The following is a 27,839-nucleotide window of genomic DNA, read 5'->3' on the forward strand; positions in this document are numbered from 1 at the left end:
TATTCCAGATGAGGTCTCGCCAGTGGCTTCTACAACAGTACTAACACCTCCTTATCTCTACTGGAAATCCCTCGCCTGATGTTGTATTTTGTCCCAATTACTCTTGACCTCAATGTCCTTAACTACTTTCTCCTTCAAATTTTTTTCCAAGACCTTGCATACTGCAGATGACAAACTGACAGGCCTGTAGTTACCTGGATCACTTTTTTTTTTCCCCTTTCTTAAAAATAGGAACTATGTTAGCAATTCTCCAGTCATACAGTACAACCCCTAACTTTACAGATTCATTAAAAATTCTTGCTAATAGGCTTGCAATTTCATGTGCCAATTCCTTTAATATTCTTGGATGAAGATTATCTGGGCCCCCGATCATAATTAAACTAAATTATTTAGTCCCATTAAGCTGTTCGAGTTTGGCTTCTACCTTGGATGTGGTAATATCTACCTCGTATCCTCATTCCCATTTGTCATCCTGCCATTATCCCTAAGCTCCTCATTAAAGACTGATGCAAAGTATTTGTTTAGGTATTGGGCCATGCCTAGATTATCCTTAACCTCCACTCTATCCTCAGTGTTTAGTGGTCCCACTTCTTTATTTATTTTCTTCTTATTTATATGGCTATAGAACCTTTTACCATTGGATTTTAATTCCCTTTGCAAGATCCAACTCTACATGGCTTTTGGCCTTTCTCACTTTATCCCTACATGTCCTGACCTCAATAAGATACCTTTTCCTTGCTGATCCCTCCCATCTTCCACTCCTTGTAGGCTTTCTGCTTTTTCTTAATCACCTCTCTGAGATGCTTGGTCTACAACTCCTGCCTATGATTTTTTTTCCCCTTTCTTTGGATGCAGGCTTCTGATAGTTTCTGCAACTTTGACTTGAAGTAATTCCAGGCCTCCTCCACCTTTAGATCCACAAGTTCTTCAGTCCAATCCACTTTCCTAACTAATTTCCTTAATTTTTTTAAGTTAGCCCTTTTGAAATCAAAAACCCTAGTCACAGATCTATTTTTGTTTATTCTTCCATTTAGTTTGAACTGAATTAACTTATGATCACTCAAACCAAGGTTGTCCCCTACAACTATTTCTTCTATGAGGTCTTCACTACTCACCAAAACCAAATCTAAAATGGCATCTCTTCTTGTTGGGTCAGCAACTACTTGGTGAAGGAATCCATCAGTTATTGCATCCAGGAAAATCTGAGCGCTATTATTATTACTAGCACTTGTCCTCCAGTCTATATCTTGGAAGTTAATCTCTCGTGATCACACAATTCCCATTAGTATTTACTTCATTAAAAACATTAAAGAGGTCTCTATCCGTATCCAAATCAGATCCCTGCGGTCTGTAGCACACCCCAAGCACTATCCCAGGAAAGGCTCTAGTAGCTTCTCCAAATGTGATTTTTGCCCAGACAGACTCTGTCTTATCCATTCCATCACATCTTATTTCTTTACAGTCTACCTCATCGTTGATATACTATGCTGCTCCACCCCCTTTGCCTTTATTTCTGTCTTTCCTAAACAGCACATAGCCTTCAATACGTGTACTCCAGTCATGACTATTATTCCACCATGTTTCTGTTATCCCTATAATATCTGGTTTCACTGTAACTCTAGTTCCTCCATTTTGTTCCCTAGGCTTCCTGCATTGGTGTACGAACACCTTAATTTTTGCTGTTTGGCTTCGCTCACATTCTTTACCCGATTAGCCACATACATTCTACTGCCAGTATCACCTGTTAGACTGGTATCTACACTACCCTTCCTCCTTATGTCCATTCTCCTACCCACAGCTGTATCTTTTCTTACTTCATTTTCTTCCTTCTCAGTGTTAGAATCTGGCATGGAGATTACCTGGACATCTCCCAACCATCTTCCTCAAATTCCTAGTTTAAAGCTGTCTTAATCAGTTGTGCCAGCCTCCACCCTAGAAGTCTATTTTCCTCCCTACTCAGGATAAGTCCATCCCAAGAGAACAGTCCTCTGTCCATGAATGCCTCCAGTGGCCATATCTCCCAAAGCCACTGCCTGAGCCATCTGTTGATCATCATCATCATCTTGTCACACCTTTGTTGCCCTTCTCTAGGAACAGGCAGAATTCCACTGAAGATCACCTGAGCCTCGATTTCCTTAAGCATCTTTCCCAGCCTGGCATAGTCTCCCTTGATACGTTCCAGCGAGAATCTAGCCATTTCATTTGTTCCCACGTGAAGGACAACCAGTGGATTCATTCCTGCTCAGATCCTCTTCAGCTTCAGGTCCACATCCCGTATCTTAGCACCCGGCAGACAGCACACCCTTCTGTTCTCTGGATCAGCTCTGGTTACAGGCCTGTCTATCCTTCTCAGTAAGGAGTCCCCAATCACGTAGACCTGTCTTTTCCTCGTGATGGTGCAATTCTCTGGTCTATCCCCTATTCCCTCTGGCTGCAAGTCCTCTCGATTCCTGTTCTCTCTTGCAATCCTCTGCAACCCATCCTGTATCTTCTTCCCCTCTTCCTATAGAACTAGCTACTTTTCTCTTCTTCCTTGCCCTCCCACCTTCAGTGACCACCTGCTTGTGCCCCTTCTTCATTTTCCAACTCCGCACACCTGTTCCTGAGCTCTGTTTCTCTTTCACTAGCCCATCTTTTCCTCTGCCTGGTTCTCTTGGTCACATGCTTCCACTGTCAATTTCCTCACCCAACAATCTCCCCTCAGAGTTCTTTGGTCCTGCTTCCATCTGCAAGTCTGAGATTATCCCTTCAGCCTCCTCATGTCTTTGCTCCATCATGTGCTCGAACCCCCTTCCAAACTAAACCAGAATTTCCACCTGCATCTCCAGTCCTCGGATCTTTTCTTCCATCAGCTCTCAGGCGGCACTTCACGCAGACAAAACTCTTTTCAGGTACCCCCTCCAGGATCATGTACATACCATAGCTTCCAAATCCAGTCATTTTCATGATAGTTGATGTTTGCATATTTATGTTAGCATGTTCTGTCCACAACACACATGCGATCTCTTATACTACATTGAAGTATGTACTGTCATACACCGTCTTGTCTCTTACAGGTCAGCTCTTTGCAAAATTCAGTACATTGCAAGGGGCTTCCCAGTTAGTCATACAAATTAGCAGCATTTCAGTGCATGTTATAGTATTTCAGGGTTTAATTTAAGCCACACCTGAGACAGCAAAGAACATGTAACTTAAATAAAATCTTGACAGTTGTCCTTTAAAAACAATGTTGAACAATCCCAGATTAGCACAGAATCTAAACTATACACTTATTTAAAGCTAAGACAGTTCTCAAAATAGCTTGTCTACTGACTCCATCCTTCTCAATTTTGTATTCAAATTTCATTTTAATTTAATTAACTGTTTTGAAAGCTACTGAACATTTCAAGCAGAGCACACGTCCTTTATTGCTAACCTAATAGCCCATTTAAATCCCCATCTAACTCAATGTCAACTTCACTAACTGGAATAGTGAAGAGACATCACCAAAAGCTCGAACAAAAAATAAGTTGTGTGGAGATTTTAAAATATTGCAGACCTCCAAATCTAGTTTTTAATCACTGTTTCTGCTCTAACTATTGATGATAGGCCAAAAGGAGCCATATCTAATAAGACAAATTCCCAGACTTTTTCAAGTGCAGATAATTTTTGTACAGAGATTGTCTTGTTTGTCATCTGCCTTTCAACTTGTGATCCCATAACAACCCCATGGCAGCCACACTTGTTGCTTACATGGACATAACAACAATTAAGTATTCCTTAAATACTTCCCTATCTTTTAATTCAGTGTAGCAGCTGGATAAACAGTAAAAAGCACCATGTGATCAACCTGTTCTTTGAAGACCAGTTTGCAAACTGGTCTTCAATCAGATGTTTATTTTTCATTATTTGTTACTTCTAGAATTTAAACTTGCATTGCTCTTTGGGTTTTTAGGTCTCAACTCCTGGTTCTCACAGCACAAAAGACTCTGGAGTTGGCTTACAGTATCCTGTCTCATCCTGGCATTGCCAGGGCAGGCAAATAAGGAAGAAAGACTGTGTCTCACCCACTGCAAGAGGATGCTGGGTTTATTCCCCAGTCAGGAGTGGGTTCTCCAAATCAGATTCCAATAAAGGTATGTTAGTTTGATCATACTATGTTGTTTAAATAAATAAGCAGTTTGTATTTCCCTAAAGTTCAGAGAGAATTTTCTTAGCATCAATGACTGAATTTAAAAAAAATGTTTTATTAGTGTTGAGCTTTTTATTCAATCTGAATACTTAACATAACTGCTGATTAGGGCCTTTTTTTAGGAGATGCATAATAAATAATGTCAAGTATTAGAGGGGTAGCCGAGTTTGCTGCTTTTACAGATCCAGACTAAGAGTTCTGTGGCACCTTATAGACTAACAGAAGTATTGGAGCATGAGCTTTTGTGGGTGAATACCCACTTCGTCGGATGACATGCACCCGACGAAGTGGGTATTCACCCACAAAAGCTCATGCTCCAATACTTCTGTTAGTCTATAAGCTGCCACAGAGCTCTTTGCTGCTTTTACATTATTAATAATGTTGTTAACTAAAAAAGAAATTACAATTTTGTTTTTTTTTTCCCCTCTAAAGATGGTGAACATGGAGAAAATAATGGAGGAGATGGTGAAATGAAAGCTCCCAGTGACTCTCCCTTTGTAGCACCTTCTGGTTCAGTTATTTATACTGTCCTTCCAGATGGTGCCCCTGTACCTCAGGGGACTGTAGTTTATGGACCTCCTCCTATACCAACCAATGGTAGACCAGTTGCTCCTGGAACAGTTATCTTTGGACCACCTCCTGCTGGAACTCAGATTGTTTATGGCCCTGTACCTACTAACTTTTCTGTCCCTCTCATTCCTGTTGGAGTGCTTCACTGCAATGTGCCTGAACATCATGACTTGGTACGTGTATGGCACAGGCCCAGCTGTATACACTTGACTCAGAATAGGTGGTAGTGGTTTTTTAGTATCATCTGTTGTTTGGTTTTGAAAATAAATTTGTAAAACTACACAAATAGTACTGACTCTGCTTATAAGCCTCTCTTAACTTTTCCCTCTCAACATTTTTTTCTCTAGCTAACAGTGTTCATTATTCCATCTTACCATTTCATAGATTATAGATTTGAAAAGCGTAAAAAGGTTTGACTTAAATCCATATGCTCCTGCAGAGTATCATCTTGACTTTAAGAGCGTACTGGGAGACAGTTCCTAAGGATATGTTTTTCAAGAGACTGCACAGGAATTTGCTGGGTGGTGTCTGAACGGAAAATATACAGTTGGAGTTATACAAGTGGAGGCTATATGGCCCAGCAGATAAAGGCACAGGCCTAGAAGTAATAAGATGTGACTTTTAGTCAGAACCCTGCAGCTAGATCACTGTTATATCTTGGGTAAATCTCTTGATCCTCAGTGCCTCCATTTTTCCATGTGTAAAATAGGGACATTGATATTTCCTTGCGTTTCTTAAGTGTTCTGAGACCTACAGACTAAGTTTTATATAGTCCCACAGCATAGGAATACAGCAGCTCCTCTAGTTTCAAACAACATCATTAGCTTTGCTTTGGAACATATTTGTTATGGAGGATTTTGTGGAGTCAGTCTTGTTCTAACTTTGTATTTGCGTGCATTCAGGAGAAGGAAATCTCAAGACTAGAAGATACTGTGTATCATTTAAGATCTCAGAGATGTGAATATAAGTGGACAGGAGTATCTGAGCATAAACCTAAGAAAGAGATGGAAAAATTGCATCAAAACATTGAAGATCTCTTGCATGAAAGGGAAGAGCTGGAGTGTGAAGTAGCAGAGCTACGTAAGACAGCCCAGAAACGCAGTAAACGCAAGTAAGAGTAGATATTATATGTATTATTTAAAAGTATGCCTATTCAGATTAATAGACTTTTCAAAATCTGTTAGTAAAGATGGTTCCACTGTATTACTATGCATAACTTATGTTTCTGTAGTCTCTGTGTAAGAGTGTATACCTTTTTTGAAAGATTGGTCAGACCTTTTGCATTTGAATTTTGAATTATTTGGTTTGTTTGGTTTCTCCCCTCCCTTTCTTTTAGGGACTTCACTGAAGGACATGTTGACAGTCTTATTATAGAGCTAGAATTAGAAAAATCTCTCAAACATCACGAAGACATTGTAGATGAAATTGAATGTATAGAAAAGACTCTTCGAAAACGACGGGCAGAGCTACGGGAGGCAGATCGACTTCTTGCGGAAGCTGAAACTGAACTTGAAAGTACCCGGGGAAAAGTAAGTTGTTCTGTATTGTATCTGTTTGGTTTAAGGAAGATATTTGTGTTTAAATGGATAGAATATTTATTTTCATGGTGCAAGGCAGATGCAGCCAAGGATGGTTAGATCTGAATCTAAAATTGTTCATTTGCTTTGATGAGAGGGAGATGTGAAGGCAAGTTCTTATTCATTATTTTAAGTATAAATAGCAACTGTCTCGGTTTCTGTGAAGAACTTAAAGCCTGGGGAAATTTTTCATTTTATGACTTAATTTTTGCACATTATTAGTAATGAGGAGGGAGGGGTGATTGATTAAACTTCCCTCAAACCAGGTATGCCAATTTGCCATACTTAGATATTAAGCCTTTTTATTTAAGTGACACCACCAAATGGAATTGCTGTGAATCTTGTTTCAGTAATTAAAAAAAAAATCTATTTCTTTTCTAGACCAAAGAAACTATTCAGAAGTACAATCATGCCAAGCAACACTTGTCTCGTACTGAGACTGATGCTGAGGAGCTAGAGCGAAGAGCACAGGAGATGGCTGTTAAGCTTGTGAAAGCAGATCATCAGTTAAGGTACATTTCATATTTCTGGTTACATTGTAGTGTAGATTCATGAAATGGAAGGAACAAAAGAAGGTGTGTTTCATGTTTGAAAAATATGATGTTGCTTTTGGAGACCTAATGCTGTGATATTCTGGGAAATAATGAATGTATTTCAGGTTACTTCAGGCAGATACAAGGGATTTAGAACAGCACAAAACTAAACAAGAAGGTATCTTGAAAGAAATCGATAAAGTTGTATCAGCAAGAGATTCTGAGTTCCAGTCCTTAAGCCAGAAGATAGAAATGTTGACTGAAAGGTAAGTATTTAATTTATTTTAAACACATACGTTTAGTTCATCTAATGGCAAAGAGAAGGGACTACTTAAGTGTTCTTGAACATATTTTAACCCTAAATTTAATCATTAGTCTTCAGAAGCTGCAGGAAGATATTCAGTTTGCAGAAGGTAATGAAGATCATCATCTCCAGATTCTTAAAGAAGCAGAAAATATTCTTCAAGGCAAAAAAACTGAGCTGGAAAGATTGAAAGATCAGGTAAATTTTAAAGAAAAAAAATCTGCCCACTCCATGCACTGGAAGTGTAATCCATTATGTTCTGATTTTTTATTTTTTGTCAGAAGCACCTAATTTTGTAGGTTTATTTTAGTGTCAGTATCTCTTCAACATGAAGTTAATACTATTTTTAAATGGCTAGTCAATACGTATTACAAATTAAATACTATATGCACATGCTCCTAAGAATGTTCACTTATACACCAGCGCATTGATAAATGAATTTTCACACCAGCCAAAATCTTCTTGACGTGTACATTACATACCCATTCATTCTGCACTCTTTATCACTTATTGTCAAGTACTTGTCAAGAAATCAGAGCTGAACAGTATATAAAAATTATCTGTAGAAATAATGTTATAATCCAAGTTTCCTTTAATCTCAAATTTGAATATATTAAAATTGAAGATATGTTCCATTTTTGTACCAAAAAAAATCTACAAAAATGTGGTGTTACTGTAATACTTAGCAGGTAGGCCTTCCATATTAGTGTGTACAGTTTTTGCAGAAAATATGCTGTAAAGACAAGCTTAATGTGACAGTTGAATATATTACTACTACTTCTCTTCCACCTGTTGCTTCTAGTAAAAACTAAGGCCCATCCCAAAAAAAACTTGTGCACATCAGTAATCTTGGTGAGCTCCATGGAACAACTCACATGCATAAAAGCTACTCATGGGCATAAATATTTGCTGGATTGGGGTTGTAGATTGCAAGCTTCTTGGGTCAGGGACTTTTTTTTTTAATTAAACTGTCTCTCTATACTGTGCCTAGCACAATGAGGATCAGGGCTCCAACAGGTTCTGCTAGATGCTGTCACAATACAAATAATATTTTGAAAACTTTCCAAGAAAGACACTTTCTTTAGCAATAATTTGACACCCTGGCATATTTTAATGTAGATGTGAAAGTAGTTTAGGCAGAAGATTGTTAAATTTTCTTTTGTACCGTAGATAGCAGCTAACCAGCAAGAGCTGCTGCTCTTGGACCAACTGTTGGGTCAAAAAAAAGAAGAGCTGCACCTGCTTCAAGATGGCATTGCTCAGAAGAAAGCAAACCTCAAAGAAGCTCTTCAAGAAGGGGAGATTGAAGTTACTGATAAACGACGACAAATAAAGGTAAATTTTCAAAAGTCTTTTACAGTTCTTAACTGTGTGTGTAGTTTAGTGAAAGAAAAAAAGTTTAAAATATTAAAAGTTTTGAAAAAAATTTCCCCACCCCCTAAAAAAAATTGCTGTTTTGATGGTACTAATGCATAAAGGGCCTGATCCGGATCAGTTAAAGTACAGAATTAGTCCCTTGGTTACTTTTCAGTAGTGGGTATGTTTGTTATTAAACAGAAATGTCTGGATCAGTGGTTCTCAACCTATTTACCATTGTGGGCCGCATCCACCCACCCTGTATGGCCCTGAGGATGTCATATCGGGCTGCTGCTGATGGGCTGCAAGTGGCCCACAGCGACAGGTTGAGAACCACTGGTCTGGATGAATGTAGCTAGAATTTCTGTTGCTGGGACAAATGGTTGGTGAAGAAAAATTAATCTGGCTAGTCTGTGTAAAATATCCCATAACAACAACAACAAAATAATCGGTCTTCTATCCTCAGTTTTCTGGAAGAAAATTGGTGATTCTAGGTATATACATTTCTAGTGGAAAGAGAAATCTTAGTGGCCCCGGCTGTCAGTTCTGCCCTGGTATTGTGAAATTAAAATTCAGCACCAAGACTGATATTGTAAAGCTTTCTCTTTTTAAGTTTATTTAAGGGATATTGTTAGATTTATGTAAGTCTGTAAAATCAAAATTTTACAGACTTCAAGAGCAATAGAAATGTTTTCAGTTAAAATATTTCTTCAAAGAAGATCTGCAATTACATTCTTTCATGTTTGCAACCCAAACACTGCAGCATTCTGCTAAAACATGAGCTCAAGTGAAACTGACTAGTCTGTTTTTATTATCCAAACTAAATTAAATGCAAAAAGTAAACACAGCAAGAATGGTGATCATAAAAAAAAAATTCAAAGTGAATTAATCTCTCGTTAGTAATACAGCTAAGGATTTTTTTAAACATTTTAACCCTGGCATGTTGCTATAGGAAGTAAGGTCATTTCTGGAACAGCTGAATGCCCAGATAAATGAAAAAAGAACACACCTTTCCCTCATAAAGCAGGACGTTGGAAAAGAAGAAGAAAATCTGCAGGGTGTACTAGGACAAATAACTACACATAAGACAGGTATGTCTCTAATGCCGTGATACATTACTTTGTACAGGCTTGGACTGTGCATTGATTTTTTTTTTTTAAGAACACTTAAAGTTCTGCTTTTTCCTTTTCCAGCTCATATTGATTTTTAAACTGTTTCAAGTTAACATTATTATCAGACACTTGTCAAAGAAGTTGCTTACAACACACTGCTTTACATTTCTTTTCTGGAATGAAGTCAAAATTTGAATGAAAGTTTTATTGAAAACCTGTCATGGGTTAAATATCTTTAGAAGTTTCAGAAGTGAAAGTCCTGTTTTCCCCCCTTCAATTAAGAATGGATTTTCACTAAAAGTGTGAGATGGGGCACTGCCCTCAAGCACACCTCCTCCCCTTGTGGCCTTACACTTACACAGTCACAGCATCCTTCTGGCGGTTTGAATCATTTACTCAGACATGGGTTCTAAAACCAAAATTCACCATATGCGGGATCTCATTAACTCCTTTTATAGTGCACAAAACCCCTCCTCAAGTCCAGCACTACTTTTGACCCTGGCGCTAATAATGACAAGCATATTCTTCCAAGTTCAAGAGTCCCCAGCAATCCTCCCCGAGTTGGCTTATCATTCAAAGAGTCTCACTGGCCCAGAGCCACAAAGGGACTTAGGCATTCGAGCACTGAGCATCTAGGGAAAAAAAAAAAAAAAAAAAGACAGGAACTACACTGATCCACAAAGCCTGGGTTAAGCACTTAAGCTCAGTGTACAGTGACTGGGGAGAAATAAGCACCTTAGAACACAATCCACAAAAGCCAATGTGCTAGGTGGGGAGCTGCCTAAGCTAGCCAATGGAAGATGGCAACAAGAGAGATGCATCATAAGCCTCACCTTTCTTACAGGGGGCCTAAGCCTGGGCTTCAGAGAGGTGCCTATCTCTGCTTAGTGACCTATGAACAGGAACCTGTCTCCTAGAGTCAGGCGGCGTAGGCACCAAAGTAGTTCCTTGCAGGAATGATTTAGGTACTGCCTCATCCAACACAAAATGGAGGAGGGTCAGTGAGGTGAAGTGGTGGTGGTGCCAGTGCCTAGTTTATAACTATTAGCCCTGTGGTCAGAGCACTGGATTGGGATGTGGGAGACCCATATTCAATTCCCCCATCTCCATCAGAGGAGGAGAAAGTATTTGAACAGGGGTCTCCCACCAATCAGGTATGTGCTATAACCACTCAGCTATGAAATATTTTGATGTGGGGCTCCTTCAGTCTCTCTCCTGCTGAAGCTGTTCCACTGTGGATAAATAAGGAAAGAGTGAGTAGAGCAGGGAGACTTGAACCCTGGATCTCCCACCTCCCTACCCACCATGCTACAGACTTATTCCCTCCCCCTCCCACTGTCTGGCCCAGTAACTATTCTATGAGCACACCTACTGTATCAGGCCCTGCACACAAGACTCATCCACTTATCTTCTCCAGTTTGTGAGCCACTGTGAAGCTTAGGTGGGAGAACGGCATCCAGACACCAGCCTGAGGCAGAAACATAGGCTCCAAGGGCACTTTTACTCCAAAAACTTACCTGCCAAGTCAGTTTAGGCACCTACGGAGTTTGCAGGAGTTTTTTGGTTCACAGCAGAGCCTAAAAGTGTATTTGGGGGCTTAAGTACCTTTTGTAGATTGGGGCTTCTCTTCTTAAATCAGGAGTCCTCAGCTCTTCTGAAGCTGGGTTATACTTCAGACCAGTTGTAGCCCTCAGTCAGCTTTTCTGCAGGTATTCTCTTTTTATTCACTCCTTTCACCAGGCAGCTTGGAGAGATTAGCAGGCAGTCGTCGTCATCATCCCACTAGGATCTCTAAGACCTTCCCTCCTTTGGAGACCCTTATTCAACTGATTCTGTTAGCCTTTTTTCAGGCTTGGGTGCTCATTAGTCAGCTACCTGGCAGTCAGCCAGGTGGACCAAGATGGGCTCATTCTCCATAATGAATTCCATCATTGGTAGACTAGGCCCTGACTCCCCTTAAAGGGCCAGCTACTCCGTGACAATGTGTACAGTATATTTGGAATTACATTTTAAAATCTCAATTTAAACACGAATTGCAAAATTAAGCACTCAAAAATTAGAAAACTCTTGTGCATATGCATTGTAAGACAGTCTTTCATTACATTGTCAAATATTGTATTTTCTCTACTTCACTCAGTGCAGAGGAATTGCGCCCACTGATGTTTTTAAAGTCATTCACACACTGTGAGTTCTTAAAAATTCTAAAATGGCTCCTTTAGTGAATGGGACACTCTTGGCAACAAAGTTCATTTAGATGAATCCTGTTTTAATGCATCTTTGCAACCACGGTGTTTTAGTTTTCCTATAACTGACTTGATTTTATTTATTTATTTCAATTAGAACTGAAGCACATTCTGGAAATGTTGCAGCTTGAAAATAATGAACTGCAAGGTCTAAAACTACAACATAGCCAAAAAGTTAATGAATTAGAAAAGACTCAAGTTGCAGTACTAAAGGTAGGTGTGTGGTGGAATAGGTAACTGAACTCTGGTCTCCCAAGTCCCAGGTTCATGCTCTAACCACTTCACTGTGCTTCCTCTCAAAGAACCTCAATTAAATCTGACACAGTGCAGTAGAAAGTGCCAGTGTGCAGTTTATATTTCATGATAACTTGTAAAATCACAAGCTATTTGCCTTTGTGTATAGTTTAGTGACAGGAGTAGTGAGTGCTGTATATGCAGGCTGCAATGAACTCTGGGAACTTTGTGGATAAAAGGTCCTATGTAGATGTACAGAAAGATGGTGTTTGGGTTTATTTTATTTTTTTTAATATCTGCAGCTGTTACTATATTTGTGTCTTATTTCATAGGAGAAATTAGAGTTAGAGAATCTCCAGCAACTGTCCCAGCGTCAGAGAGGGGAAGTGGAGTGGCAGAGACAGCTCCTTGAGAAAGACCAGCAAGAAAAGAAGGTGCTGGCTTCTCAAATGCGGACTCTGGAAAAAAGTACTGAATCTTTGAGAAAAGAAAAGCAACAACTTGAAGAAAACTGTCAGAGTTTGGACGGAAAATTGTCACAAACTAAAAAGTGGGTGAAATAAACTTTTTCAAAGATCAGTGGTTGGAGAGCCTTTGTTCTCATGAATTACTGTTTACATTTATTGTCGTGAACAACCTGTTCATTTTTAAAAAGGATAAATGACTATACTATCCATTACTGTGGAGATGTCTTCTCTTAATCATTCCTGCCGTGGCTTGTAGCTTTGTTTAGAGCTTCAGTTGAACACTTGCTACATCTGTGATACTATGGCAGTGCAGAAAGAGACAATCTGAAAGCAACATGTTCAGTCTTGAAATGGGACAGGAGATATTACGTCCCATAAAACTGCCTGCAGTAGTACAGCTATTTAAAAAAAATCCTTGCCAAATATTTTAAATAGACCAAGAATGTTTGTTTTTTCACATTTTACAGAAATTTAACTGCTATTGAAGATAGTAGCAAAGCTGCACTGTCTAATGTAGAGGAAATGGACTTAAATGTCAGAAAACTGCAACAGGAAATTGATCAACTAAACAGACACAAAAAATCACTAAATGAAGACATTGCCGTAATAGAGCAGCATCTTCAAGGTAAAGAAAAGTTGCGAATTTTGTTTAAGTGACAATTTATAGCTTCATATTTTTACTTAAAACCATAGTGTATGTCAATCAGTTATATAATGTAACATGCTAAGTGATATATCATGGTTTAAATTACAGTTTTCTATTAGACTCATTCTTTAACTATTATAAGAAGTTCTTTCTCTGTACATAACTAACACACAGTGTGTGGGGTTAATTCATGGATTGTCAGTTTAGATTCTTTTCTTTTCTTTTCCCAAACATGTTTTGTTTTCCGTAGAAAAAAAGGAAGATCTGGATACACTGACGGGTGAACTGAGTGACTCCAGGCAACAACTTCAGCTGGTAGAACAGGTTAGCTTTGCTTAAAGATTGAATATATGCTTAATCATAAACTAAAAACTACATTACAACAACGCAAACACTGAAGCATAAACCAAGGGATGATTTTTCATAATCCCACAGTTTCATATTTTTTTCATCTATGTATTGTAATACAGCCATTTTCTGGATCTGTGCAGATTAGGGTGACGAGATGTCCCAATTTTATAGGGACAGTCCCAATTTTTGGGTCTTTTTCTTATATAGGCTTCTATCACTCCCCACCCCGTCTTGATTTTTCACACTTGCTGTCTGGTCACACTAGTGCATATCAGCTCAAGGGTGCGGGCTTTATAGATTGTTTAGATATTTTAGACTTCCATCATGAGGAAAAAATCCTAAATGAGCTCGAGTCACTTGGAGCACAATACCATTTTAACTAGCTTCCAAGATTTTTTTTTGTTCTTGTTGTTAACACATGGAAGGAAGGGTGACCTGTGACAATGTTCATGTCCAAAGTATAAATTTCACAGTTTAAGATATGTCCTCTTCCAACTCTGCAGAAATTTTCCCAATCCTGCAATTCTCAACAGCTAATTTTGGACATCGGCAATAAGGCAACATAAGGTTGGCAGAATATGGCCCAGTGAGAGGACTGTTTTGTGTAGGATGCTTAGAGAATATATTTTGAGGCACTATTCACGATTTTATATTTGACCTATAATGCAGGATCTGAAAAATACCACAAGGCATCAGGATGAGTTGCTTAGAGAGCAGGCAACCCTAAAAGAAGACATCAGTGAATGTTTAAAAAAGTATAAGGATTGCCAAGAGAGACAGAAAAGGAAGGAGAACCAACTGCAGCAGCTTCAGAGAGAAATAGGAGAGAGGGAACTGGAACTAGCCAAACAAGAAATGGTATGAGACTCAGATTCTCTCTCTCTCGTCTTTGCATGACTGGTAGAGACACAGCTTCTATGCTTCTAAAATTATTTTGGCAAAAAGGGCATAGGTGTGAGTTTGCAATTTAATATAATACTTCTATCTAAATGTTTTTTCTTATTTCATTTGGAGAGAAATAGCAATAAAGCATGAGATTTGACGTTCTGGAACAGAAACTTTTATACTACAAAACAATAGCAATCCATTAATAATAAGAGCGAGCCAGATTCTCCCCTGTGGCGTGACCACTTGTGCTGAAATGCAGCACAAAGCTTTCTTAAAGCAATGGAAGGATTGTCCCAGTGTAAGGGAATCTTTTTGCAGAAGAAGGTTGGTACATGGTATCTATTCCACCTCACACCTACCCTTCTGGCTGCAGGTGTAGATGGTATTTCAAGGGAAAATGGATAATTGCTGAGGTTTCTCTGCACACTTTTATCCTCAGCTGTTGATAGTTAGCAGAACTTAAAGCAGCTCTTAAGCTGTTCTGACCTTCACCAGGGACTTAAGCAAGCATATTGCTGATTTAGGATTGTGGGAGCATAAAGGCTGGATAAACTGAGACACAATCAAAAATTGAGTTTCAACAAATTTTAAAATTTTAAAAATAAACCAGGAAAAATGTTAATGAAATTTACCCTTTCACATTTTGACCAGCTATAAAGCTACTTGGAATTTGATACATTTTGAAAAATCAGGTTTTTTTAATTGTGATTTTTTTTCTTTTGACATCAGTTCTATTCAATGCCATATTTTACATCCCTCTCCCACACCACATTGCTATGTGAGCTCATCAGCTGCAGATGAAGATCTGGACCTCTGTGTGCGCTACAATAATAGTAGATAACTAGAACTAATTTCTCATATTAGTTATTTTTTTCCATGTGTACAAGCCACAATCTTATTGAAATAAATCATCATACTTAACAGCTGTGTTTCATGGACAGCAGTTTTGCATCTGAGAGAATGCTCTTAGTGTTGGTCTGATGAGTCAACAGTTAGCTTATTGCAGTGCTGTCACACACTGATATTGGCAGTGGCTGGATGCATCTGAGAGACTCAACATCTATAGAAGAGAACTCTGAGCACCAATGTCATGTACAAACATCCAGCTTAGTATCTAGCCTAATGAGCAGTAGTAGAGTTTGGGGGGAAACTAAACTCTTGTTAAAAATTTTATGTAAAAAGAAAACATACCATTTCATGGGAAATTTTGAAATTAAAAAATAGAAAAAAGGGGTTCTGACTCCCCCCCCCGTCATCTTTTTCTAATAGAATCTATGATGATGGTATTTGTTATTGAGCTGATACTACCCAACTGTCTCAACAAAAGTTAATACTTGACATCCTGTCTTTGTAGATTCTTCAGCACCTCAAGGCAGAAATTGTGTGTGAAGAAAAAAAATTAGAAGAGTACACAGCTAAACTGAAAGATCAGAAACAACTCTTGGAACAGGAGCTGACAGACCAACAAAGTAAATTTGAGCAGGCAATAGCTAAAGTAAGATTGGCAGAAGAAAGGGTTGAGAAACTGGAGAAGGAGGAGACCTGGTATACAGCACTGGAAGAAACAGTGAGAAGAACCAGTAAGAGACTTCTTACGTGCATATAACTGTGATATATGAGGGCTGATCCAAACCCCATTGAAGTGAATGAGAGTCTTTCTACTGACTTTGCTGGGCTTTGGATCAGGCCACTGAAGCGGATTCTTAATAAATATTGATTGAGCTTCCCTACTTGGGAATGGAGAGTTCCCAGGTTGATTTCGCTAGACCCAGTTGTTTTACTGTTTGTTTAGACCAGTGTTCATGAAAATGGGAAAAATTGCATGGTAGTAATTTTCATAGGATTTGATCTTGACAGCATGAATATAACAGAAGGAAAAAGCAATTCCTCCTCTGTTCTATTAACCAGCAAGACGAGCGTGAAGAACTGTAAAATGAAATCGAATTGAAAATGAAATGTCATGATCTCTTAAGGGGACTTGGTAATAATTGGAGAATAATCTTTAGATACAACTTCAACCACTGAAGACCAATGGAATTTCATTTCAGTGCTCTCTTGCACTTTTTTAGTGGCAAGAGTTTGAGGTTTTTTTAAGATAAAACAGAAGTTATTATTTTCAGTCTTGCTCAGTTTCTCCACCATAAAAGAAGCAGTTAGCACAGCAGTATGGAGAAGTTGCGGGTCCCTGAAAACTGAAGAAACTATGAGTTTTGTGTTTAGAAACTTTAAATTAAATTAAGGAACAGGAGTACTTGTGGCACCTTAGAGACTAACACATTTATTTGAGCCTAAGCTTTTGTGGGCTATAGGCCACTTCATCAGATGCATAGAATGGAACATATAGTAAGGAGATATACATACATACACACACACACACCATGAAAAGGTGGAAGTTGCCATACCAACTGTAAGAGGCTAATTAAGATGAGCTATTAGCAGGATGTAAAAAAAGTTTTGTAGTGATAATCAGGATGGCCCAGTCAACAAGTATATTGACAAGGTGTGAGGATACTTAATACGGGAAATAGATTCAATATGTGTAATGACTCTGAAACCTTTAAACTAGGGACTTCTAGAGCTTTTGTTGCATGTTACCCCACCTCCCCCGATGATTCTGCAATTAGTGCCATACACCCAGTGTGAGTGGATACATTGACTTTCTGCTGATTAAAGTGGGGTTTTTTTTTGTATTTTATTTAATTCCAGGACATCAGCTCTCAGAAAGAGAAACACAGTTACAAGAAAAAAACCAAGAGATTTCATCCCTCCAGAAAGAACTGGAACTCTCAAAGGCAGAGTTAAACCATGTCCAAGATCAGATCCTATCAGAGAGGAAGAAAGCAGAAAAGCAAATCACAGGTCTGAAGGAAGCAATCAAAACGCAAAGGACCCAGCTTGAGAGAGCACTTAATGTATGTTTTCATTGTGTTGCTATACAAATAATTACTTGGCATTTTTCTTTAGAGAGAAAAATCCTGTATGTCCTTTCGAGCGTACAGGATACAATTCAGGCAATCAGCTCAGAAGTCAGCCACCCACACTCGGCTGTTCCTACGATGCCATGCAAATACTCTTAGCTGATCCCATTTAGAGTGTACTAACTGTTCAGAACAACACTATTTTAAGTCAGATAAATGGGTTTATATTGACATGAATGGGTTTTTCTTAAATGAGTTTGTCCATAGGGGAACAAAGTAACGTTTCAGCAATTTTCACATTTATCTCTTAGGAAAAAGAGCATGAAAACAGTTTTTTGCAGAAAGAAATGGCATCAGTAGAACGAGTGGCACATGATAATCATGAACGAGCAAAACGCCTGATTAAGGAGCTGGGTGAGATCCAACAGGATTATTTGGATCTCAAGTCACAGGTATAGTCTAGTACCTAACCATAATTCCATGTTTTTCAATGGGAAGTTTTTGCATGGAAATTATGTATCTTCTAAACAAGTTCGTTTTCAGTCTATGTTCACTTCTGTTATTAGCATGAATAAATGCATTTAAAATGTCCAAACAGCTCATAATCTATTGAGGGCCTAATACTGCAGTCCTTACTTATGCAAAACTTGCATTGAATCATGGACTACAGGATTAGGCACTAATTGTCTCAAGAATCAGTGTTTTTGGAAATTAAATTGATGTGATTTTGTGAACCTGCTTTTATTTATTATGTGCACATCAATGGAAATCCTAGTATCTCTGTCTTTCAGTCAGGCTAGCACTAGTAACGTTATCAAGCACGTGTTTATTGGTTTAGTTAAAACCTCTAACACGTTAAAGATTAAATAGAGCCATCTGTTGAAAGGAAACTATTCAGTGAAATGCTTATTGCATACCTGAAATGGAGTATGCTCTTGAGGGCCAACTTCAATTACTGATGCATGGCTAGGTTTTAGAGTATAACCATGAAATTACTTTACAACTCTGGAAAAAACTGAAGCCTCAAACTCTGTCATGTCATGTATTTTAATAATTCCCATTAAATACATGCTTTTTTTTTTTAGGATGTAATTTTCACAATCTCTGTAGAACTTTGTCTGTTTCTAAAGAATGATTGCAGTTTTCAGGTCAAAGATACTGTCTCTTTTGTACTTCAGATTTGAAATGTGTGCAGTAATCTCACAAAAATGCAGTCTCCCTCTTATTATACTTAGTTTACCTTAAACTGTAACATTCAGCCAGTAAAATTGCTGTATTGATTGAACTATCCTAGTCCATTAATTTTAACTTGAGAGTGCTTCAGAGAGGAATGCTATCAGTACCTATACAGCAATTCAAGAGGACTAACAGAAGATAGGAAACAAAATGTTCTTGTTTTAATGTTGCCAATCTGCACTTCAAGGGAACTTCAAAAGCAGTTTACAGCTATGACAAAAGTTCCCTTCTGTTTTGAATTACAGATGCCTCATACACACATCAGGATAAAACTTCTTAGCTTGGTCTTACAGCCCAAATTCTGAATTGTTTAGAAAGCCACTACTGTTCATTTTTAACAGCAGTAATGAGACCAATCTACAACCATGTATAACTGTTCAATTAAAATGTTTGTTTTAGAAGTAGGCGTGGGTTGTTAATGCAAAAAGACCATAGGCTGGTGCTTTAACTTTTTAAGAATTTGATAGCAACATTTTGAGATTTCATCCCTCTTTAGAGCATAAATCTGTCTTTGTACTGCTATTTAGATTAAAACTCAGGAAGATTTGGAAAACAGACAAAAGGAGATAAAGGATGCAGTGAAGATGCTAAAATTGGTGGTGAAAGATGAAATGAGAACTGGCCTTAAAGATGTAAGCCTATCTTCTCCAGAGCTGTTGGATGATCTGGAAGCTGTTTTTGAAGCAAAAGAATGTCTAGAGTGTGAATTAGAAAACTTAAGAGAGAACTTTCCATTTGAAGAGAAGAGGGATTTGTCCAAAATCCACTTAATGGTAAAATTACTTTTAAAGACACTTTTATAAATACAATCAAAACACTGCATCTATCTATACCAGGGTTAAATGTGGCCTTATTTGTTTAAATTGAACCCTTGATTGTGTATTTTATGTACTTCATTTCAATCTCAGATGCATAACTGGATACTTCTAATAACCTCTCTCTCTCATTAAAACTGGATTGCTTAGTTGAGCTAAACTAAATTTTTCTGGTACATCTTTTTGGTTACTAATAATCAACTCAATCCTGCATTCCTTACACACACACACACCCCAAACTCCACTGATTTCAATGGAAGACTTGACTTGCATGTGAAAGGAATGGAAGATTGGTCCTACTACACATATCTATGTTTGTGGTCTATATAGCAGGGTATAGATTTTTTTAAAAAAAAAAACAGATTTAGAACCTTGTGTTTTGGCTGTTGACAGTGATTCTTTTTTCTCAAGGATGAACAGTGGCGTGGAGAAGCACTCAGAGAAAAGCTGCGTCACCAGGAAGATCGGCTCAAGGTTGTATCTCACACACTATATATAATGCATTTATTTATTAAGTCTAGCAGGGCTCCTTTGTAAGAATTCTTGAGTCTTTTTTCCTTTTGGTTCTTGAACCATAATTTTATACATTTTAAACAACCATACAATATTTTTTGCAATATCATAGCTCTTTCCATTGGGATGAAAAGGAAGGAGAGGAAGGCACTGTATATTTTCAATGTAAATTAATTTTTTGCGCGAAGTTCACGGTATTTAAACATGCTTCCCTTAACACTACTTTTCCAGAAAGGCTTTTTTTATGTGAATGTTGTCGTAATTCTTTAACTTACACAGTGCACTGCATTACCAGTGTGATGGCCTGTAATGCAAGTCTAGCCACAATCACAAATGGAACCAGAATTTGGTTAGCACACATCTGCTGCTGTTCTTTGAGTAATGTTTTATGATGATAGACCATACCATACAAATATTGTTTTCCTGAATGGTCAGGACAGGTAAAAGATTATTAGAAGAGAATAGGCAAAACAGGTTCCATCATATTATGTTACTTTTTTTAATAGTCTGACCTCCACTATCAATTAAAACCTGGAAATGAAGCAGAAATTGGATATAAAGGAAATAATTTAGTTGTTCTGTTTTACTAAGGCTCAACTTCGACAATGCATGTCCAAGCAAGTGGAAGTATTAATGAAAGGAAAACGGCAAACGGAGGGCACCCTGCATAGCTTAAAGAGACAAGTCGATGCACTAGATGAACTGGTTAGCAGCACTGCTACAGATTCACTCTTTCTGTCCCAAAGCTCATCAGGGCTAATGTCCTCCCTTAACGATGATCTTAATGTTACACAGAACCAGGTAACACTTTAGAGCATTTTACAATACCACATTTTCAAATCATTGTGGTCTATTAACTCTGATGGCCACCTGCCGTAGCCAGATACACTAATGCACTTAGTGCTTTCACAGCCATAGTCTTACGCTGCTGTAGAATTGTCCTGGAAAGTTTAATACAAATGAGTGTTTTGAAACGCATGCAAAAGTGGTAGTTGCTCCATGTACTCTTCCGTAACTCCTTTTGATTTGTCCCAACTCTGAAATGGCTGGGTCTGAAACTGAATTTGTTTTAAATCACTTTACTGTTTCTTGGACTTAATATTAAAAGCAATTTGTATATAACAGGAACTGGGGAGCTCTTAAAGGAATACTAACTTAAAAGTTTCTGCCTGAACATTTCCTACCTTTATTGGTTACAAGTAAATTCAAGATAATTGTAGCCAAAACACTAGAGGGGGAGGAATCTGGTTTTTTTCCAATTCATGCACTTTGTGCATCATCAGTTTTTCCCCTTTCCCTATAAAGAAGAAGACAGGAATGTGACTCCAAATCCACAAAAATTGGCAATAGTAACTGAAACAGCTTTAAACTTTTTAAAAAAGTTACTAGATAGAGGGACACCGTTAGCTTAACCTCTGCATGCCGGTTTTACAAAGTTTAGGAAGTTTGTACCATTGCAGTACAAGATTCCAAACCTGCATGACAAACAGTGACAACCAATTGTACCCCCTGTGAAGTAGGCAAATATCCAGTCTTCCATTTTACAGATGAGGAAGCAAAGACACAGTTTACATTATCTACTCAAGGTCAAATTAAGTCATGTCTGAAATCAGTAGTAAAAACCATCTCTGCCATTTCTCTCTGGTACCTAAATCTATAACATCAGAGTGCCCCCTCAGGGAAGTTACATCTGTTTCTTTTGTAACTAGGGACTACCTACCTTTTATATATACACTTCCTGATTCTTAGCCTAAATGCAAAGATGGCCCTCTAAACTGACATAAGAATAGCAACATGAGGAATAGTCTGTGGGGAAGAATTTGCCTGTCAAGAGATGTGGATCTATTTTCTGACCACTGACTAAAATCGGTGTCCTATTATGAGGAGGATGTGGGGGGGTGGCAGCTTAAACTTTATGTATTTATAACCTTCATGCTAAATTCCGCTGTCTGTATGTATGGGACTCCTACTTGTGGAAAAATGCTTACATGTAAGTCTGACATTGTTTAAAACAAACCAACCTTTGGAGGTGGAAGGTTACCATAAAACTTGAAGTTTATATCCCAGAGTAAAGGGGTATTTCAGAGATTAATTTGAATTTGCTCACTACATGCATTACCTTTCACACATAGTTTCTCAAATGGTTTCTTTTTTCTAGGTTGCTCTGACAGGAGTTGTCAGATCTCCTGACAGGAGGCCAGCAGGTATTTCATCTCAATCTCAACGATTCCACCAATATCATACACAAGAAATAATCCCACTAAACCATGGAGGTAAGAGCCAGCTGTTACATTAAGTCACATAGATCCATATAGACAAAGTTAAACAGAACTTCTCTTTGAAGACCTGTGTGTAGCAGGGCATAGCATATACTGCATCTTCTCAGAACAAAGTTAGGTAGCTAATAGTGCTTACTACTATACTGATACATGCTACCATTTCTTGATTCCACAGAATAGGTGCTTTATGGACCTAAAACAGGCTTCCCAAGGAAATAATCTCCACCTTTGTTTTAAATTCATCTCCCATTTAAAATGGTTTTGGCTCATGTTTGGTGAAAATACTCTTGCCTTTTGTGTGGGAGCACCCCATAACCCTCCAGTTTAACAGGTTATACATTTCTACAGGAAGCAGAGAGGATTGTACTCTGCATTATGGATGTTACTTTTCACAGGGGCATTTTATCTTTAAGCTTGCCAACTGTTCAATCTGGCAGTAGCTAAGGTCTAGCTGTAAACCTGTGTACTCTGTTTTTCAAGAGAACTTCAGCAGTAGGTTCTACACTGCCAAAAATTCTGGCTTATAATGAATGCAGATCCTTCATGTTAATGATGCTATTTTAGTGAGGTACTTTGATTTGAGCCACTCTTTACTCAGAGAGGAGCTATCACTTCATGCAGTAGTCTCTAATTAGGGTGACCAGACAGCAAGTGTGAAAAATTGGGACAGGGCGTGGAGGGTAATAGCCTATATAAGAAAGACCCCAAAATCAGGACATCTGGTCACCCTAGTCTCTAACAGACTGCTCCACTGGAGATATACAAAGAATTGTTTTACAATAAATTCATGCTGGCCAGTTTTTTCTATACAGTGAAGCTGGAAACATGTACATCAAGAAGAACATAATACACAAGGGCATTTAAAAAAGGCTGGCAGGATGTGATCCAATGGCTGTCCTGGCTATCTTTGCTCTTAGAGCACAAGAGAACATCTTGCATCCAGAACAAAATATCTTGCCAGTGTTCTAGCAGAATCACTAACTTTCTCCAAACTTTTTTCTTTGTAGTAGAAGAATGCTGACATTTAGCAATGCTAACAGTTCTGTGGCTGGGAATGACACTCTTTCTAGCCCCTGGTCCAAATATACAACCTGAAGACTGCTACCTCATTAACTTACAAGTCTGGATAACCAGACACACCATACAGCCAATTGTCAAGGCAGTATGGTCCACCGTTCCTGAATATTTGTTCCATGTAAATAGTGGCTGTAAGTCTGTCAGTACTCTAAAGTTGTGTATGGTACTGTAACTTAAGTTACTTATGCAAGAGATAATGGTAATATTTATTATGTTAAAGCCTGGTGTTAATGTGAGAGATGAACTTTTTATTCTGGGGCACAAAGGTTCCAATAATTATCTCAAATCTTTAACATTTAATTTAAAAACCACCACCACAAATTTGAATTTCTGTGGTATGACACATATCTGGTAACAGTTAGTTTCTTCCTCTGCTGTCAAACAAATGCCATTATTCCTCTGTCTTTATGCACCATGACTTTAAATGGAATATTTCTTACACAAAATAAAGTTTGATTTTAAGATGTTACATGTACCTTACTTTCCCTTGTTTTTCCATGAATTTGGTATTTAACTTTTCATAAAGAGATCATAGCATAGCTGTAGTAAGACCTGTACCAAACAGTCACTTTAATACCAGCAATGTGGAAGGTTGCTATTAAGGCAGTGTTTAGGGCTACAGGCCCCAAACTCCTTTCACCTCAGAGATTTGGTACAGAAAGAAAAGCACAAATAAAACTAGGATTGTGCAGCTCTGGTGTATTAAATTCCAAGAATACTATGCAATACATATGGATACAAACAGAATATGCACTTTCACTTAAGTATAACTGTTACTGGCCGTTAACTAGGCATTCAGTTAATAACTTCATTTTCTGGCAGTGCCCATGAGTAGCTTCTCAAGCTGAAGTACATGACTGCTCCTACTATTGACTTTGGAAGATGCAAGTGGCCCACCTTAAATCTCACTCTAACTTGTTAAACATTCATAAGATAAATGAACTCGCTTCAAGGTACCATTTTATGACTCAATCACATGAAATAATGTACAACTCTAAGGTGTTCTTAACTAAGCAATAAGGAAAGTAGAAGCAGCAAGTACTGCTTTATAAAGTGAACATATAGAAATCTTTTTACCAACACAAATGCTTTTATAGGCAGTAGTCCTAGGTCATGCTCCTACGAGTTTACGGAGCAAGCCAACATGACTAAATCCACTAGGTGTTTAAGACCTGCTTTCAAGCTTTCTAGTGCAGCTAGATAGTATGTGTAGTTAACAAATCCTACTCAATGAACTAAAGATTTTTTTTAAACTGCTGTACAATCAGCACTTAAGTGTTACTGACCAGATTCATTTCACCTTCAAGCACATTGTGTCACATCAATGACTTATTACAGAGGTGAGTGTTCTCTACTCCAAGTATTTGGATCTACTTAGAGGTTGAAAAATTGTTTGCCTTCATGTTTAACTTAAAGGGAAGAACCCACCTGCTTGATGAAGGCTTCAAGTGGTTCTTGCACTTCCAAGCAGTTGAAAAATAGCTAGTGCCCAGCCATCACCTGTGGCGTACTACACCACAGCACAACAGTTAAAGGCAGAGGGCCCTTCTTCGCTAGCAGTTAGAGGTACTGAGAAATGCAAGTTTAGGTAATTCTGAATAAAGTTCTGAGATGAGATCCATGTGTGAAGTCAGTTTCTGTCTGACTACTGAGATTATAAGAGTGCAAAGCAAGAAACGTAGTAAAGCATCACTTACGTAAACCAAGCCTTGTCAGAAGCAGCAAGATGGATAGGTAAAGTATTTTAATTTCAGATTCTAAAAGTCCATGGGATGACTGAACCAACTCGTGAAAGTTTCAAATAAGGCAGTCCACTATAATTTATCTAGATACAGGTACTTTATTTACAAATATTTAGATTAATAGCATAGTTACACCAAAAGAGTACAGCAGTCCAAACAAGTCCTTTCTGGTCACAGACACAATGAGACCTACTGTAACCTACTTTGGGAATAAGGGCATTGCACCTCAACAAGCTGTAGTCATTAGAATGCTGTTTACTTCACCCAAATTTTGTTTCATCAGCAGGTCATGGTCCCTGGGCAACCCCTATGCAGTGCAACTTTGTTTTAGCAAAATGCATCAGCCATAAATTTTTAACATTATACCAATCTACTTTAATAATCTTAGGTTTAAAAAAAAGACTAACCAGACAAAAACAAGGGACAGTGCACAAGTCACCCAAATCCTATTGTCTGCACATTTCAGTTTTGGCTTTTATTTAACATTGACTGTACAATACTCTGGTACCACTGTTTGCTTACAAGTCTGAACATTGGATAGTTTCTCTTAGTGTCTGTAGAGAGGGATTTTAAGACTACTTTGTATTTTAAACACTGCAGTTTGACTAAATATTGAATGAATGGTAGGTACAAACGCATGTTCTATCTTTCTTAGCCACTTATTCTTTCCCCCTGCCACCTCTAAATCAAATCTGAAGTTTCAGAAATGAAAATCAGAATTCACATGAAGCATGGTACTGTGTGTAGATTTAAATAGAAAATATCACATGTACTTTTACAAGGTCTGCATATGTCTGAGTACGATTTTATAAAGAGTACTTTCAACATGTGTAATTTCATGAAGGCAGTATTCTAAATGCTTTTAGTAAGAGGGGACCCAATTGTTTAAAAAAGTTTCACTGTAGTGTAAATAAAAATGCAGAAGTAGTTAAAAATCCCTAGAGAGTTCTGACTGCCCAGTTCAGAATTAGACCACTCCAAAAAAAAGGTATAAAAGCATAAAATGTGTAATAGAACCAGCCATTCTATACAGTGCAAGGCAGGAAATTAAGCCCAATGCAAAATGCGTACAGAAGGAGAAAAAGCAGGTTAGCACACTGATTGCACAAAAAACAGGGTTAATAAAGAGGCATCGATATACCACAGTGCAAAGATGGAACAGAGACTGATATTCCACTAGTGTTAATATTGTTGCATTGGGAGTCAAGTTCCCAGCACAATGCCCACTACTGACACCAAGGAGTTACGCCTATGTTAGTGAACTGCAGTTACATCTATTTTTGTACTAAAGGGGCAATGTGGTCACATAGATCATACTGTACAAACTGATATTTTCTCATATACTGTTCTAATGCCAGTAATCAATTTATTTTCTTCATTAAAATCATATACACAATGTATTTAACTGTTAGCTCCGTTCCTTCAAATTTTATACATATTTACGTTCTGTTAACAAATGTAAAGGATAAAATGGCAAAAAATGATGTAAAGCCACTGAGCACAAGGAGAGAGAGAGAGAGAGTGGACTGTTTTCCCTGTTTTAGACTAAGACAGAAGCAAGAAGTATACTCCTGCAACAAGTTATCCCACCAACATACACACCCGCCACAGGGAATTCCTCCAACAAAAGCACACTGTTATAGAGCCCACTTTCTACCATCAAGTTATTTCACAGCAAATAAACATCAGTTACTATGGACAGATTTAGAACAGTTACAGATGGGGAAGGAAGGCTGAAGAACCATAAAATTAAACCGTACAAGAAAAGGCCCTGCAAAAATGTAAAATCATGAGTCCAGCATCAGTGCTCAGTTTAAATCATGTATTGGTGACACTATCACAAGGACAACTGGAAAAAAAATTCTAGATTTACCATGCAGGAGAGGTTTTATTACTCTACTTGCCTTTGATAACCTGATTACATCTAAAGTTGTTTAGCAGTTTAGTACTGTGTTAAACTGTTGTCTCGGAGTTTAATTAAACCCAGTAAGATGTACAGAAGACAATGAAGCAGTCAAAAGTACTGCTTCCAACAGAGGTGAAAGGTCAAAAATGGAGCCATGGAAGAAAGGTCACTAGCAGCCACAGCCTTCTCTCTGGGGCTGGGGTTCACTGGTTAGTCGACCCCCCTGTGGAGCTGAAGGTTTGTGTTGTACACCTGACTCTGCAGCATTCAGATCCAGGCTTCCATCTTGGATATTCTGGTAGATTTTCTTGGCAGCCTCCAGGAATGCATCTTCAACATTCTCTCCTCTTCAAAAGAAGCAGCAAAATTAATTCAAGTTGTGCACTACATTACATTCTAGACTGAATGAGAAGTCATGAACGTGCTTGGCCTACCATCCACCTCTTTCAGTCACTAGCAATTGTGCATTGATTAGATGTTCTGTAAGAATGGCTAAAAAGACACACAAAGCTGGGTACAATCCAATGTTCCCCACCTGAAGCAGCTATCCCCTCAAAAGATTTTGAAAAAGTAAACTGCTTAATGACGTCTTTTACAGATTACCTGGCACCGGGGACAGTTTTCAGATGCTATCTCCAGCTTTAGGGGGAAAGAATCAAATCTGTCAGTTCACCCTTGACGTAGATTAGCCATTAGTACTTTTGGATTTCAAATACATCAGTTTTAAAATAGGCTACACAACAGAGATGGGCTTTTTTCCCCTCCCAAGCATTTTCATATAATGGTTTTGACGGTTATAATAAAAGGCACAATAATGAGGATCTGTGGTAGTAACTTGCATCAACTGTTCTATTAGATTCTGTAACTCTTTCTAAGTTAGGGTTTATTTAGATCATCTACC

General features: G+C 38.1%; 2 protein-coding genes and 1 long non-coding RNA gene across 11 annotated transcripts in view; 1 reads left to right on the top strand and 2 right to left on the bottom strand.

Annotated features, from left to right (window-relative positions):
- The window catches only part of CNTRL (centriolin), a 60,600-nt gene extending 36,841 nt beyond the window's left edge, over positions 1 to 23,759 (top strand). For 5 of the 7 annotated variants that reach the window (XM_030536110.1, XM_030536114.1, XM_030536111.1 and 2 more), the window contains 21 exons: positions 3,935 to 4,115; positions 4,604 to 4,914; positions 5,644 to 5,852; positions 6,078 to 6,270; positions 6,700 to 6,830; positions 6,977 to 7,117; positions 7,227 to 7,353; positions 8,326 to 8,490; positions 9,464 to 9,602; positions 11,964 to 12,079; positions 12,433 to 12,650; positions 13,035 to 13,192; positions 13,464 to 13,537; positions 14,234 to 14,422; positions 15,807 to 16,032; positions 17,159 to 17,364; positions 17,682 to 17,822; positions 19,134 to 19,379; positions 19,833 to 19,895; positions 20,526 to 20,735; positions 22,093 to 23,759. In XM_030536110.1, coding sequence (XP_030391970.1) covers positions 3,935 to 4,115; positions 4,604 to 4,914; positions 5,644 to 5,852; positions 6,078 to 6,270; positions 6,700 to 6,830; positions 6,977 to 7,117; positions 7,227 to 7,353; positions 8,326 to 8,490; positions 9,464 to 9,602; positions 11,964 to 12,079; positions 12,433 to 12,650; positions 13,035 to 13,192; positions 13,464 to 13,537; positions 14,234 to 14,422; positions 15,807 to 16,032; positions 17,159 to 17,364; positions 17,682 to 17,822; positions 19,134 to 19,379; positions 19,833 to 19,895; positions 20,526 to 20,735; positions 22,093 to 22,230 — 3,582 coding nt within the window. In that variant the 3' untranslated portion in view covers positions 22,231 to 23,759. The remainder of the gene's footprint in view (positions 1 to 3,934; positions 4,116 to 4,603; positions 4,915 to 5,643; positions 5,853 to 6,077; positions 6,271 to 6,699; positions 6,831 to 6,976; positions 7,118 to 7,226; positions 7,354 to 8,325; positions 8,491 to 9,463; positions 9,603 to 11,963; positions 12,080 to 12,432; positions 12,651 to 13,034; positions 13,193 to 13,463; positions 13,538 to 14,233; positions 14,423 to 15,806; positions 16,033 to 17,158; positions 17,365 to 17,681; positions 17,823 to 19,133; positions 19,380 to 19,832; positions 19,896 to 20,525; positions 20,736 to 22,092) is intronic. The other 2 variants (XM_030536112.1, XM_030536115.1) reach the window with 2 other exon arrangements.
- LOC115636256 lies at positions 1,307 to 17,095 on the bottom strand. The gene is made up of 3 exons (XR_003996860.1): positions 17,085 to 17,095; positions 4,852 to 4,855; positions 1,307 to 1,394 (listed from the first exon to the last, which is right to left on the bottom strand). It is a non-coding gene; the product is annotated as an uncharacterized LOC115636256 (long non-coding RNA).
- A 1,351-nt stretch (positions 23,760 to 25,110) lies between the features above and the next one.
- Positions 25,111 to 27,839, bottom strand: part of RAB14 (RAB14, member RAS oncogene family) — a 36,794-nt gene continuing 34,065 nt past the window's right edge. For 2 of the 3 annotated variants that reach the window (XM_030536139.1, XM_030536140.1), the window contains exon 8: positions 25,111 to 27,285. In XM_030536139.1, the coding sequence (XP_030391999.1) occupies positions 27,108 to 27,285 (178 nt within the window). In that variant the 3' untranslated portion in view covers positions 25,111 to 27,107. The remainder of the gene's footprint in view (positions 27,286 to 27,839) is intronic. The other variant, XM_030536141.1, reaches the window with a different exon arrangement.

Source organism: Gopherus evgoodei, chromosome 16 (genome assembly GCF_007399415.2).
Source record: "Gopherus evgoodei ecotype Sinaloan lineage chromosome 16, rGopEvg1_v1.p, whole genome shotgun sequence".
NCBI lineage: Eukaryota > Metazoa > Chordata > Testudines > Testudinidae > Gopherus > Gopherus evgoodei.